Below are 13,872 nucleotides of genomic sequence, written 5' to 3' on the forward strand. Positions count from 1 at the left end.
GAAATGTTGACTTTGGACATTCTTTCGTTTTCCAACCCCATTAGGGATGGAGATGGAGAACTGGGGCGGCCGGGATTTTCCAGGCGTCCCTGTGGTGTGAAATACATTGGGGCATGGACGTTTTGCCTGGGTGTGGGTGACCAGTTCCAGGCTAATAGGATAGGGACAGGCCAGGTAGGGAGGAGCCAGGAGCCAGGGCTGGGATGGTCTTGGGACTTCACAGACGTTTGACCCTGGACGAGAGATGAGGAAACGTGGGGAGTTCCACTTCCCCCCCCCCCGCCGGGTCTTCTGTACGGGGTCTTCAGAGGGGAAAACAGATGATCTCTCTCTGCCTTCAGGGACATATGGGAAGCAGCTCATGCAGCAGATGGGCAGGGGGCTTAGGAGCTGGTTTGAAGGGTAGGATGGCTCATCCCTGCCCCTAGCCTTGTCCAGGCTGTGCCCTCCTCCCAGCACCAGCTTGGTCCGCAGCAGGGTGGCCTGTGCTTCCTGGGGGTCCTGGGCACATCTTGGGCCCAGGTGGGATTGGGTAGGATACTCAGGGTCACTGTTGTTTCTGGGGACAAGAGAGAGGAAGATGGAGCCTCTTCCTCCTCTATCTCGACAGCAGAGAGCAGCCTAGAGAGGCAGGAGAAGCGAGGACAGAAGAGTGGATGGGGCATTAGCACCGACCTCAGATGGGAAGGGCAGAGTGGACAGGTCAGGCCCTCTGATGTGTGTGGAAGGGCAGGAGCAAAGGCTGGAGCCCCTGAACATGCAGGGCTGGGTAGGAGGTGATGGGATGGGAGGCCGGGCTGCACAGGAGAGGTCTCATCCCGGGTCGTGGGGGTCTTGGGTCCCAGGTAGGAGGCTTCCCCAAGGGGTGGTCAGCCTTGAAGCTGCTCTGCTCAGCCAGCCTGCTCACTGCCTCGTCTGCCTTCCTGCCCTCAGCCCTTACTGTTTCTTGGCCATATCGTGTCAGTGCTCTGCGCCTCAGTGTCTCACCTTTGAAATGGGGTTGATGATAGTGCTCCCCCCTGTGAGAGTCTCGGTGAGGATTACATGGCTGATGAGTGTGTAGGAAGTGCTTGGAGTGGGGCCCAGCACACGGCAGCACTGGTGTCTTCCTGTCTTCCCACTTGCCATGGAGGCCTGCTCCCGGTGACACTGAGTGAGTGGTGGTCTGAGGGGCAGCACCTTCTCCGGGTTTCCTCTTCTGTGAAACGGGCCCCCATCGCTCACCTCCCAGGTGGCTGAGGCTCAGAAAGGTCGAAGCTGTTCCTTCTTGTCAGAGGTGCCCAAGGGGTGAGAAAGCCTGGCCCCTGCCCTTCCACATACCCTATGTCGCCCAGTCTCTTCCTCGAGTCACCTCACACTGAGCTGGCCTTAGAGGAATCGTAAACATCAGTTTTAATATGGAAATGGCCCACAGCTGTGGCATGCCCTGGGCATGACCTGGAGACAGTTTTCTGTTAGACACAGCAGGAGGCAGGTGGCCAAAAAAAACGGAGCTGAGGCACAGCCCCGCAGTGTTACCGGAGCCCTCCTACCCCTCACAGCCCCCAGAGTGGGGTTTCTGGGGTCATATCTCTAGCCTCCAGGCGACAGAATTGGGTTACATGCCCACCAACTGACTGTTGGGGCCAGACATAAACTCAGCTGCCAAAGGAAACCTGCTTCCTTCATTTCTGCTTGTGTGGCAGTTCCTGAAAGAGGCAGGGTCATAGCCGAGTTCTAAAGGTAACCCAGATGGGCCTTGGGGTCATTCCTGGTCAGCCCTGAGCCCACAGGAAGTGGGCATGCCCAGCCCAGCTCATGGCCCAGCTGCTATGGAGACCCGCCTCCAGCACTTCCTGTTGAGGTTTCCTGCCAGGAATACAGATATGGAGGCTGGAGACCCTCAGGTCTGCTTCTGGGATGGGTGGGCATGGACAAAGCAGGCACAGGCCTCGGAGGGCTCAACTCCACGGGTAGCCCTGGCCTGAGGCAGGGCTTTGTGCCAAGCCTGGTCTGGGAGGTAGGCTGACAGCTCCTGTCCCAGCTCAGATGGACCCCAGGCATGGTATGTGGGGGGTAGATTCTCAGGTCCCTCACCCCCATTTCCTGGTGCCTAGCTGGGCCCCAGAAATAGGCCTCTGAGCAGGCTGGGCCAGATCACTCAGGACAGCAACTGGAATGATGGCCGGCTTGAGCCCACCCAGCCCCAGGCCATCCTCACTTTTTCTAGTTGCTGTTTTGGTTTGTGTGTAGTTCATTATGAACTGGTGGAGCTGTTTGGGGAAGGTGGAGGTAAGCCCCATTAGGTGCTGGGTTGGGATGATGGAGAGGGTATGGTGGTAGGCTCCACCCTTCTCCCCATGCAGGCCTGTGGCAGTCTCTCCTGGTATGTATCACCACATTCATGGGTCTAGCTGATGACCGGAACACCCCTATCCAAGCCCTGGGCACCCACAGCACCCATTACCCTATGGCCAAACCCAGCTGTGAGTGCAGCAGACCTGGTTCAGATACTCTTCTGTCCTAGCTCCCTGTCCCCCTCAGCTGTGGGCAGGGGACCTATCTCCTCAGGTGGCCCCAGGACCACGTGGCCAGGCCCCACATGTGCTGCCCAGCTGTGGCAGAAGTCAGTACCCTGCACTGGTGACCCCCTCCACAAGCATCTCCTAGTGCTCAGATTAAAGCAATCTATCTAGCTTGACCCCAGCTCCCAGTCTTGCCAAGGGTTTGGGGAACTCCTGTTGGCCCTGGTGACACATTAACCAGGGTGTTTGCTCCTTGCACTGCTCATGTCATTGGCACAGGCCGAAGCCTGGGGGGTTTCCTAGCATGCTGCTGATAGCCGTTTGGGCCCATCCTGCTGCCTGCCTGGGTACCCCCGAGGAGGCCTGGTACATAGTCCCCTTCCCAGTCACATGAAGTCCCTTCAGTCCACCCAGCCTCAGTAGCCCCTTCCCAGGATGGATGCCAGTGATGCATGTCCTAGTGCAGCACGAGGCTTGGGCACTGGGCCTAGATCTGAATTTTGCCCTGCCTTAGAGGTGCCCTGGGCAAACACCCCAATCTTCAGTGTTTTGGTCTATAGAGAGGGAGAGTAATGTGTAGAGAGGCTTCCTGGACCACTGGCCCTATAGCCTGGCCTGCATCCTTATCACTGCAAGAGTAAACATGTGGGCTGGAAATGCCCGGTACCAGGAGTGTCTCTGGGCCAGGTCCTCTGCCGGCCCCAGGACTCCAGGCTGTTCAGGGGTATTTGCTCCACAGTTCTGTGGCACGTGGAGCCACTGAGGCTAGAGTGGCTGAACTGTCCCGAGTTTGGGGTAGGGAGTCCCCAAGAGCTCACCCCCAGGGCACCCAGCCCTCCTTGGTAAGGATGGAGGGCGCAGTGGTTTCAGGGGACTCTGAGCCCCAGGCTCTGCACTTTAATTCCCCACAGTCCTTACTTGCTCTGTGGCTGTGGATAAGTAACCTCTTGCACCAAACCTTAGTTTAAACACTTCAGTGGGTGGGGGGACAGCAGGGCCACAGGCTCCTGTGACTGCACATTTGGAGAGCCATGCGTAGGAGCCCAGGTGTGGGGCTCTGCTGCTGGTGGTGCTCATTTGTGTGTCTGGACATTGTTGTGACCATGTGACCATAAAACACATGGTTCAGAAGTGCTTAGAGTGAAAAAGAATTCTCCCAGCTGAGCTAGGAATCCCAGCTACATGGGAGGCTGAGGCGGAAGGATTGCAAGCTTGAGGCCGCCCGGGCAATACGAAGGGACTGGGGCTACAACTCAGAGCTCCCTGGGTTCAACTACAGAATACAAAAACAAAATCTTCCTCCTACTCAGAAACCATCTCTGCCTAGATGTCTGTGTATGTTTATGTACGTGTGTGCATAACTTGTATATTTTTGTTTGTGCCTCTATGTATGTGCATAGGTGTGTGTATTTGTGTGCCACACGTGTGACTATATATGCCTAGTGTGCTACGCATGCATACCTGTGTGTGCATGAGCTGAGGTGAGTAAATGTGTGTACACATATGCGTGTACTCAGTGCATGTTGTATGCGTGTATAGGGTTTATGGGTTTTTATTTGTTTGTTTGTTTTGGTACCAGGGATCAAACTCAGGCCCTTGCACTTGTGAGGCAGGCAGCGGAACCGCTGAGCTAAATCCCCAGCCCCATGCATAGGTTTTGTATGTGTGCATAGAATACATGTATGTGTCTGTATAGGCGTGTGTGTATTTGCATCTTTTGTGCATGTAGATCTGTATGTTTATGTGTGTGCCTTTATATGTGTGTGGTATATATATATTATATGAAGTGGACATGCGTGCTTGCCATGTTTGTGCATTATGCACACACATATGTGTGTTGTGGGTGTCTGTCTAGCTGCATGTGCTATATATGTCTTTCTACATAGAGAGAATCCTTCCTCCAAAAGGTGGGAACTCCTCACAGGTCTGCATCTGGCTTTTGTCTCCTAAGGGCCGATCCCAGTCCAGAGGAGCCCTGAGACAGCCGTAGGGAAGCCCATATGGCACTTTGGACCTGTGCCCTATGATCCCTGGATGCTCGGCTCCTGGCAGAGCACATATGTGATGGGCATGGCCAGCTGGACTCTTTTTGAGGGCAGAGCTGGGGATGACCTCAGTGCTGGACATTGGCAGGCTTGGGCTGTCTGCATCTGGACGGTTGGCAGCAGGGAGGGATTGTCCACTCCCCAAGAGAGTCTAAGGAGTGAGGCCACCTTGGGGGCCTCATGGTACACTTGGCGGCAACCCCAGAGCATCATTGGGGCTGGGAGGCTGGCACTGTGAGGCTGACCCCCTCCCAGGTGGGGGCAGCTTTCATATGAACTCTGGAGTCCAGAATTTTATTTTTTTGAGACATTATCTCACTATGTAGCCAAGGCTGGCCTCAAACTTGAGGCAATCCTCCTGCCTCAGCCTCCTAAAGCTGAGCATTATAGGGGTGCACCACCCCACCTATGTAGAATTTTGACCCAGGTGAACTTGTTGGCAGAGAGCAGCTGATGCCAAAGGCAGGTGGTTGGAATGTTCTGGACCAGGTACAGGCAGCAGAACCTTTCTGTGGCTCCCAACACCATCCTGCCTTTCTTCTGGGCACATTGTTTTAGATGAAATTTAAACTGAATGGCATCAAAGCAAAGTCCCCACCTGCTCTTTGTTCCCTATATCAGCTGCTCATAGTTTTCCAGCTTGCAGAAGTGGCTATGTGTCTGCTGATGTCTACCCTCCTTTGGCCCCGAGGCACCGGCTTCTGCATCTTTCATGAGTCTGGAACAGGATCTCCTGGGGCTCAGGAGGCCGCCACCAGCAGTGGGTCCAGGTCACCATTTCAACCCACTGCCCAATCCCTGGAGGATGCAGTACAGGGCTGGGTGACTCCGGATCACTAGTGGACATGAGACCCGGACCTAGGGCCAGTGGGATTTCTCTCAGTGTCTGGGAAGGGGTGTGACCAGGGTAGCTTGAACTGGGCCAGCTGGCTCAGCAGAAAGAAACTGGACACCCAGGACTGCCTCAGAGTGAAACTCACCAGCCTGAAAAGAGACTTTCTGTGGCAGGAGAGGGCCATATCCTACCAGGGAAGGTCTCATGGGGGACCTCAGGTGGGGCCCTTAGCATGAGGGTATTTGCTGGGTGCAGTGGCACGGGACTGTAATCCCAGCACTCTGGAGGATGAGGCGGGAGGATTGCTGTGAGTTCCAGGCCAACCTATGCTACCTAATGAATTTAAGATTATTTGGAACTACGTAAGGAGCCCCGTCTCAAAAAACTAAACTAAACCGGAACAAACCCAGAGCGTGAGGGTATCTGGAAATGAAAGACATTGGGAGTAGAGGGAACTACAGAGCCCCTTCAGACTCACTGGGTTAGGGAGATGGGAGTTGACATTGGAAATATCATCCCAGGTTTTCTGGGGGGACCACAGTGTCACCGGGCAGTGTCCTCTCCAGCATGTATCTGCATATCAGGCCTAACTGTTCGGGATGCCGAGGCATCTATTGAGTGCCTGCTGTGAGCCGGGGGACTCATTATTGAGCAGCTTGTGGCCGGGGAAAGTGGCCAGACTTCTGCAGAGTGACGCTGAGGCTGAGGCAGGGTGGGGAGGGCAGAAGGGTCTGTGATTTGGAGGTGGCCAAAACACGAATTGTGTTGGGGCCCAGCCCAGAAAGGACCCATTTAAAGCCTAGGCCAGTGTGCCTGGCTCTGACCACGTATATGTCACGACAGCCAGGCAGCAGCCCAGACCCCAAGAGCACGGGCTGGCAGGTGGCCAGGTGGGCATGGAGGAGCGCCACCCCCTCCGCCAGGACAGTTGGGCAAGAGCCGGCTGACATTTTCCAGCTGAAAACCAGAGTGCATGTGCTGAGATGGCTGTTTGCTGTTCCCTTTCTCTTTCCTGTTTCTAGGGAACATGTTGTAAAGGCTGAGCACATTCTCTTCTTAGAGTTACAGGGAGGTAGAAGCCAGCACCTCCCGAGTCCTTAGCCAACTCCCTCCAGCCTCATTGAAGCTGTAGTCCCACCCCTCCACCCCCCTCCATGTACCACTGCCTCCTTGTATCCCTCCTCAAGTCCCCACCCTCTCCCTGCCCTGCTGAGTGTCCCCCTCCCCACAGGTGCCATCCCGCTGGGGCCGGAGGAACCAGCCCATCAATGTGAACCATTACGCCAACAAGAAGAGCGCCGCCGAGAGCATGCTGGACATCGCGCTGCTCATGGCCAATGCATCGCAGCTGAAGGCTGTGGTGGAGCAGGGCCCTGCCTTTGCCTTCTTCATGCCCCTGGTGGTGCTCATCTCCATCTCCCTGGTGCTGCAGATCAGCGTGGGGGTGCTGCTCATCTTCCTGGGTTGGTGTCTGTGCACACAGCTGGGGATGTGCCCTCTGGGTCCTCAGGGCAGGGCCTGTGGGACGGCGGACAGGACAACCTGCTTCCCAGACCCCCAGGCTTCCTGCCACCAGCTAGCCCGGATGAGCCGGTCCCACAGCCCCAGCCTTTGTGACCACTGTCCAGTGAGAAAGAGTAGCCAAGTTAGGAAGTGAGGAGGGGACCCTGGACTAGGCGGGGATGAGTGGATTCTTAACCCTGACCGCCACGTCCATGAATAGGATATCCAGCTAAACCCAGAAGAGTACAACTGCTCGAATTCCTTTCTCCCCAAACTGAGCCACTAAACACCATCCCCTCCTTGACATCAGACCCAACTTCCTCTGCCTGATGGACAGACAGACCCACAGGCCACAGGCAGGCAGGAAGGTTGGCTGGGCCCCAAGGGTCTACCAGGGGCTCCACAGGTGCTGCCTTTTGCTGCCGGGACCCCAGGGCAACCTGGATGGCTGTCCAGAGGGTAAGTCCTGGTCAGCAGCAGCATAGGCAGCAGGTCACCTCTGCTTTGCCTCCTGGCGGGGTGACCCGGGGCACGTGAGTGAACCTGCTGGGCCCTCAGTTGGGGTGGACTAGCAGAGCCTTGGTAGTTGGGAGGACCCATAGACCAAACCTGCCTAGCGTGATATCCAGGAGCGGCGTGACCTTGGGTGTGTGACCTGCGTGGGCTTCAATTCCTTGTGGAGAAAGTGAGGGGCCACAGAAAGGGGGCTGCACGAGAAGACCTGTTGTCGGGGCTTCAGGAAAACAGACAGTTTTTATCTGGTGGGATGAAACTCACCGTAAATGTGGCTGAGGGCCCTGTAATACCCAGACAGTTCAGTCCCGGGCAGGGCCCCGCCACCATGCCAGTTCCTTGTCGCCCACAGTTAAGTACGACCTTAACAACCCTGCCAAGCATGCCAAGCTGGACTTCCTGAACAACGTGGCCACGGGGCTGGTGTTCATCATCGTGGTGGTCAACATCTTCATTACTGCCTTCGGGGTCCAGAAGCCCGTCCTGGGCGTGGCACCGCAGCAGTAGGCATCCAGGTGAGTGGGGAGGAGCGAGGGCCTGCGGCTGACCGCCTCACAGAGACTCTGAGGGCTCGGCGGGCCCCTAGCTCACTGTCCTGGCACCTTTCCAGGCCCGAGTACCCTCAACGACAACCACACAGTCTCCGCCTGCTTACCACTCAGGTCCTGTGGTCACCGTGTTTAGATGAGATGTTTTGGAGCCACCCTCTGAGGCTTGGTTTGGTTTGCAGGGCTGCAGATGGAGCCCAGAGCCTCATGTGTACAAGGCAACCGCTCTACCGCTCAGCCACACCTCGGCCCCTGTAGCCACCATTGAAATAGCCAGAAGCTCTCAGAAAATAACAGATTTCTTGCTTCTCCTGAGGATGGGGCGCTGTTCCTCTTGAAGCCCCACTTGCCAGGTGACCCTACATCTGAGCCCTCCTCTGAGAAAGTGGCCTCCTGCGGAGTAGCCCCCTGCTGCCCATTCTGACCAGGACAGTGGGATTTGGGATCTTCTCATTAGAGCCCCCATGATGCCCATCTCACTGTCCCTGGCCAGGCCTTGAGGGACCTGCAGCATCCCTTGCTCTGGCACAGGTCCAGGGCCGACTGGGGCCACCTCATTCCTTGAGTGCAGGTTGTGGCTCCTAGGGTAGAAGCATTTCCCACCTCGTACTCAGCCCCTGCCTCTGTCCCAGTTCGAGCTCAGGGAGGGTGAGCATCTTCCTGAGGACACCCAGCCCGGGAGAAGGAGGAGGAGGAGGAGTGGGGGCCAGGGTGAGCCAGGTGGAGGCTGGAGCCGCCCAGTCCACAGTGCACATGGCCAAGGGTAGGGCTGTGCATACCCTTTCAGGGACATACTGGGCCCGCTGCCTTGGCCATGGAGCCTGAGGCTGCCCTCCTACTGGGCCAGGATCGGGGTGGCCCCACATGGCCTTTGGTTTGCTGCTTGCCTACTGCCCTGGTTTGTGGTAGGTCATTCTCCCAGAGGCCCTCGTGCCAGCCTGCCCCTTCACACATGGCACCTGCCGTGTGACCTGAGCCCAGTCCTCGATGCTTCCTGAACATTTGTCACCTGTTGCCCAAGAAGAAGGCTCCAGGACCTGTGGACACACAGGTTGTGTCCTCCTGGCCACATCCCCGTGGGTGTCCTCAGGGGCCCCTAGGGTCTGCTGCGTGTCCTGCCTGCTGTGTAGCTGTGGTCCCATTTCCCTGGGTCAGTCCTTTCAATCCTGACAGTGTCAGGGAATACTGTATTTCAGGGAGAAACAGGGCTAGGAGAGTTGTGATGCTTTAGCCAGGTCAGACAGGGCTCTCATTCCAAAGTCTGAGTGTCCTAGTGGGCGAGTGTCCCTGACACTTGTGGGCTGGTCACCGGGATGGGGTAAAAGCCCACTCTAGCTGTTGGCAAGCAGTCAGCACTCGTAAATCTCTTCTTTCCAGACTCCGAGTGGCACCTGCTCCACAGCTGGCCGCCCAGAGCCCAGGACTGCCGCCGCCTTGAGGCATCCACCTCCCTATATGTAGCACTCTGAATGCGCCAGGCCAGCACCTGGAACAAGCCTCTGCTCCCACTGTGACTGTCATGTGGGGGTCGGATGCAAGGCCAGGATGATGAAACTGGACAGCTCCAGACACCTGCCATCTGGGGACACAAAGCAGGCCTGTCCTGTCTCAGGACATTCCAGAAGGATGAGGAGTTGCTCTTTCCTTTGCCGATACACCAGCATCCCCACTTCCTGTGGGGCCTGCCAGGTCCCCCTGGTAACTGCTGCCTCTGGTCTCCTAACCCAAAGACAATGGATAGCCAGCACGTCCATGGGACCCAGTGGTGGCCACGGGCTGCATCCTCAGTGCCTGGGCTTCGTGGCCATCAGGAGGCAGCTGTGCCCACTTAGGCCGGGGATTGTGCTCACACCTTCTACCGGCAGTGACCTGGCAGAGCTCCAGCCCCTCCTCAGGGGTCTAAGGGCCCACTTTCCTAATCAAGAATGATCAAGAAAGCTCCTGCTCCTGCTCATGGGGCTCTGGGAACAGTCCTCCCCACCCTGGGGTGGAACCCTGCTGGGGCCCCTTCCTGTAAGCCTCAGAGCATGCAGCCCATCCAGGTGCCTTCCCCAGAATGTTGGGGTTGAGGTCCTGTCTGACTCCCACCCTGTCTCAGCCGTTTGGAGGTAGAGGGACCTGGGTCAGAGGGTCAAATGCCTTGCTACTTTTCTCTTTTTTTCAATTTTTTATTTTGAGACAGGGTCTCGCTAAGCTGCTCAGCTGGCCTTGAACTCCTTATCCTCCTGCATCCCCTTCCTGAGTAACCTGGATTACAGGCATCTAATACTACACCCAGCTGCTTTTATTTCTTTACACCAACACACAGAAAAGATGTAAGAATAGTTTGAAGAATGCCCTCGCAAACCCGTGAATGTTTTCCCACATGTGCTCTCCGCTGTCCCAGGACCTGCACCACTAGCCTGTCTAGTGCACGTGAGGAAGGCAGCGGGCCAGGCCCCACTGGCCTCGTGGTGAGGACCTGGGTGGGTTGGCCCCTGGGGTTCTGCACGACCAGCAGGCGCTCACGTGTGAAATGCTGGAAACGGCCTTTGCTGGCTGTCCTGGAGCCGCTGCATCAGTCCCAGGTTCAGGGGGCCTGCCGTGTCCTTTGTAGCAGAACAAGGAAAAATAAAGACCTGCCCAGGACCCCACATGGGCCTCACTGCCTTTGTCTGAATTCTTGTACCCTGTCGGGCCCTGAGACTTCCCTCAGCCTTGTCAGGAAAACTGCTGCTGGGACAACTGGCCTGGGTCCCTGGAGTCATGGGGCTGGAAGATGGTTTGTGCCACGGCTGCCCAAAGCCTTCCTTAACTTCGGTTGCCTTGAGAAGCTGGCTGTACTCCCCCTGGGAGTTGGGAAGTCCTTGTCCTTATCTCCAGTGGCCACCCTGTCCAGTCTGGATAGGTGCCGAGTGTACTGCAGCATGAATCACTTAAGGCTGGCCTGCGTTATCCTGGTGCCCAGCCTCACCGCTGTGGAGTCTGTTTGCCACTCACCCCACGGTGGTGTCCAACACTGGTGTGCCGCAGGACACCCTCCTGAGGGAAGGGCCCCCACATCTGGTCCCCCCGATGGAATGCTGGGGTACCTCCTGCCATCTTCTGCTTCTCCTAAGCCACAGGGTGGGCAGTAAGGGCCTCTCCCGAGAGCAGCGAGCCCAGGGTGGCTGTAGCACCTGACGCCTTAAGGAGGTTACACAAGCCCCTCTCGTCACGTGTAGCTGACAGTCAGGTTCTCACAGTGATAGATTAGCAAAAGTGCTCCTGGGTGAAACAGTCAAAGCTTTACTCCTTCAGAGACGTGCGTCTGTAGTCCCAGCTACTTGGGAGGCTGAGACAGGAGGATTGCTTAAGCCTGTAAGTTAAAGGCCAGGCAGGGCAATATAGCAAGATTCCATCTCAAAAAACCAAACCAAAACAGCCTCCAGGGTACATGAAATAGGGGAAGTGGGTGAAATGAGACCGAAAAAGTGCTGATAACACAAAAGCCAGGGGTTTAGGCACTGCCCTGTCTGCTTTTGTGAATGTCCCTTAAAGAGTTTTGAAAGTAATCTATGTATGCGTGGAATGTATTCCAAGATGTGCCGAGTCGAAAAGCAAGATCTAGCCGTGTGCCATGGGCCTGAAGTGTGCCTCTGATAGGAATGGCCTTGGCTGTGTGCCTGGAGGCAGCCAGGAGCCAGGCGGTTCTGGGACTGGCGCAAGTGTACACTGCCGGCACCCTGTCCCTGGTTTGGCCCCTGGCGTGGACTGGCCCCAGAAGCTGGATGTTGGCCTACACGTGGCTTGCTTCCTCCTATGCTAAGAGGAAATTCACCCAGATGGGACTGGGCAGTGGGGGATACTGAGAGGGGCGCCCTGAGGTCAGGCTGCAAACCAGGTCAGACCCCTCTCAGGTGTGGGACCCTGGGGATGGGGTGTCACTGCCCCTTCCAGGTCTGGAGCCCTGTGGTTAGGGCTGAACACTAACAAGGTGCCTCAAGCCTGGGGGTGGGTGAAGGCTTGTAGCTCTGTCCCCAGGTGGGCAGGTCTCCTCACAGCCCCTTCCCCCAGATGTACTTCCTGGGCCCCACAACTGTGTCCCTGGGTGGCTCCCCCCACTCAGGCTGCCCCTATAGCATCTAGACTGTGTCTCGCTAGCATACCCTGTGGCCCTATCCCTCTCTGGAATGCTTCCTTCCAGGCAACCCAAGGCCATCCCACCACTATCCAAGGATGGTCCATGTCTGGGTTCTGTTACCTTTGATACCTTGGCTAGAGTCACTGTCCACATCAGCAGAAGTCAGTGTGCTCAGCTGGAGTGTGGTCTGAGCCCAGCCCAAGGGCTTTGTTGGAACCAGAGAGGCCTTCTGTTGCTAGGAAAGGGGCACACACCTAATCCATGCCTGGGCTTCTCCTACTTGATCCTTGGTCCTTGGTCTGGCCTGGCTCTCCCACCAACCTCACCCTGAAGCCTGTGTCTCGCTTCCCTCTGGCATACAATCGGTGCTTGGGAAACCTGGGGGGAATTCACTCCTCCAAGTGTGCTGGGCCCTATGCATCGATCACAGCAGGCAGAGGGCAGGCAGCAGACAGGTCCAGCTCACTCCCAAGTGCTCCTCTGTGAGATCTTCCCATCTCTGATAACCCAGGTCTGCTTTCTTGGGGATGGCACCGTGGTGGGGAGACCTGGAGAGTGAGCAAGGTGTGTAAGGAGGGAGGAGATGGGTCTACCGAATTGTGGGGATCCACAGAGGAACTTGTAGGGAGGTCAGTAGGCAGTGCTGGAGGGGGAAGAATGTTACAGGCAGAGGGTTAGCCTGAGCCCTGGGGCTGGTACAAGCTGAGCCTAGCATTGCAAGAATGGTGAGGTGAGCGTTATGGAGGGTGGGGACGGTCGCAGAGAACTGGGAATGGCCACAAGAGGCTGAGTGAGATGGAGGTTTGTTTCCTTCACCTTCTTCCTTTAATGGATTAAAGAGGTGATTGGCTAGATGGATAAGCACATGGATGGGTGTATGGATGGATGGATGACAGATAGATGATAGACAGACAGATAGGCATAGATAGATGATAGATAGGGTAGGTTAGGCCATGGTTTGAGTAAGAGTTCACACACAGTCCCCAGGGTTTCATTATTGGGAGGTGGTGGAACCTTTAAGAGGTGGGACAGTGAAAGATGAGTAGGTCATTGGGAGCATGGCCTTAAAGGAGGTGGGGAATGCAGCCCCCTCCTTGCTCTTTCTTTTTTCTCTATGGGTGCTGAGGTGAATGGTTTTCTCTGTCTTGGGCTCCTACCATCATGTGCTGCCTCACTGCCCAAAACAATGGGACCAATTGATCATGGGCTAAAACCCCCCAAACTCTGAAATAAAATAAACCTTTACTCTTTTTAAATTAATTATCTTCTGCATTTCATTATAGTGATGGAAAGCTGACTAATACAGGTAGATATTATCTTAGTCACTTTCTTGTAGCTGAGACAAAATACGTGACAACCACAGCTAAAAGGAAGAGAGGATTGTTTGGGCTCACATTTCTGTTCCATGGTCACCCAGCTCTGGGGCAGAAATGGGACCAGTGGAAGGGCCCGGGAGGAGTGGAGGACCACTGCTATTCCCATGGCAGCCAGGAAGGAGAGAAAGAGAGGGAGAGGGAGAGGGAGAGGGAGAGAGAGAGGGAGGAGCTGGGGATAGAGATATATACCTTTCCAGTCACACCCCCAGTGACCCAACACCAACCAGGCCTCAGGCCTCACCTTCTACAGTGAGGCAGCTATGAACATCATCCCTATGATCCAGTCTCCTTCCAAACACATGAGGCCTTGCAGGGATACCCCAGATCTAAACCATATCGGGACAGAAAGCTGGTTGAGAAATAGTAGATGGACAGACTGATATACAAGGTGTGATTAAAATATACAATGAATGTCTAAATTTTTTTTTTTTTTTTTTTTTTTTTTT

General features: G+C 55.8%; 1 protein-coding gene across 1 annotated transcript; it reads left to right on the top strand.

The window, feature by feature from the left end:
• Nucleotides 1–1,850: 1,850 nt before the first annotated feature.
• Ninj1 (ninjurin 1) lies at nt 1,851–10,595 on the top strand. The gene is made up of 4 exons (XM_010607560.2): nt 1,851–1,886; nt 6,616–6,847; nt 7,753–7,915; nt 9,326–10,595. Exons 1-3 carry the CDS (start codon nt 1,866–1,868, stop codon nt 7,905–7,907), a joined length of 408 nt encoding a protein of 135 aa, XP_010605862.1. The 5' UTR covers nt 1,851–1,865; the 3' UTR covers nt 7,908–7,915; nt 9,326–10,595.
• The last annotated feature ends 3,277 nt before the right edge of the window (nt 10,596–13,872 follow it).

Source organism: Fukomys damarensis, unplaced genomic scaffold (assembly GCF_012274545.1).
Source record: "Fukomys damarensis isolate Sample0158 unplaced genomic scaffold, DMR_v1.0_HiC HiC_scaffold_27, whole genome shotgun sequence".
In the NCBI taxonomy this organism is placed as follows: domain Eukaryota; kingdom Metazoa; phylum Chordata; class Mammalia; order Rodentia; family Bathyergidae; genus Fukomys; species Fukomys damarensis.

Excerpts from the sequence above, each read along its gene's own strand:
- Ninj1 (XM_010607560.2), top strand. The coding sequence starts at position 1,866 with ATGGAGGCTGGAGACCCTCAG. Across the intron at positions 1,887-6,615 it reads TGGAGGCTGGAGACCCTCAG|GTGCCATCCCGCTGGGGCCG; the intron begins GTCTGCTTCTGG and ends CCCTCCCCACAG. Across the intron at positions 6,848-7,752 it reads GGTGCTGCTCATCTTCCTGG|TTAAGTACGACCTTAACAAC; the intron begins GTTGGTGTCTGT and ends TGTCGCCCACAG.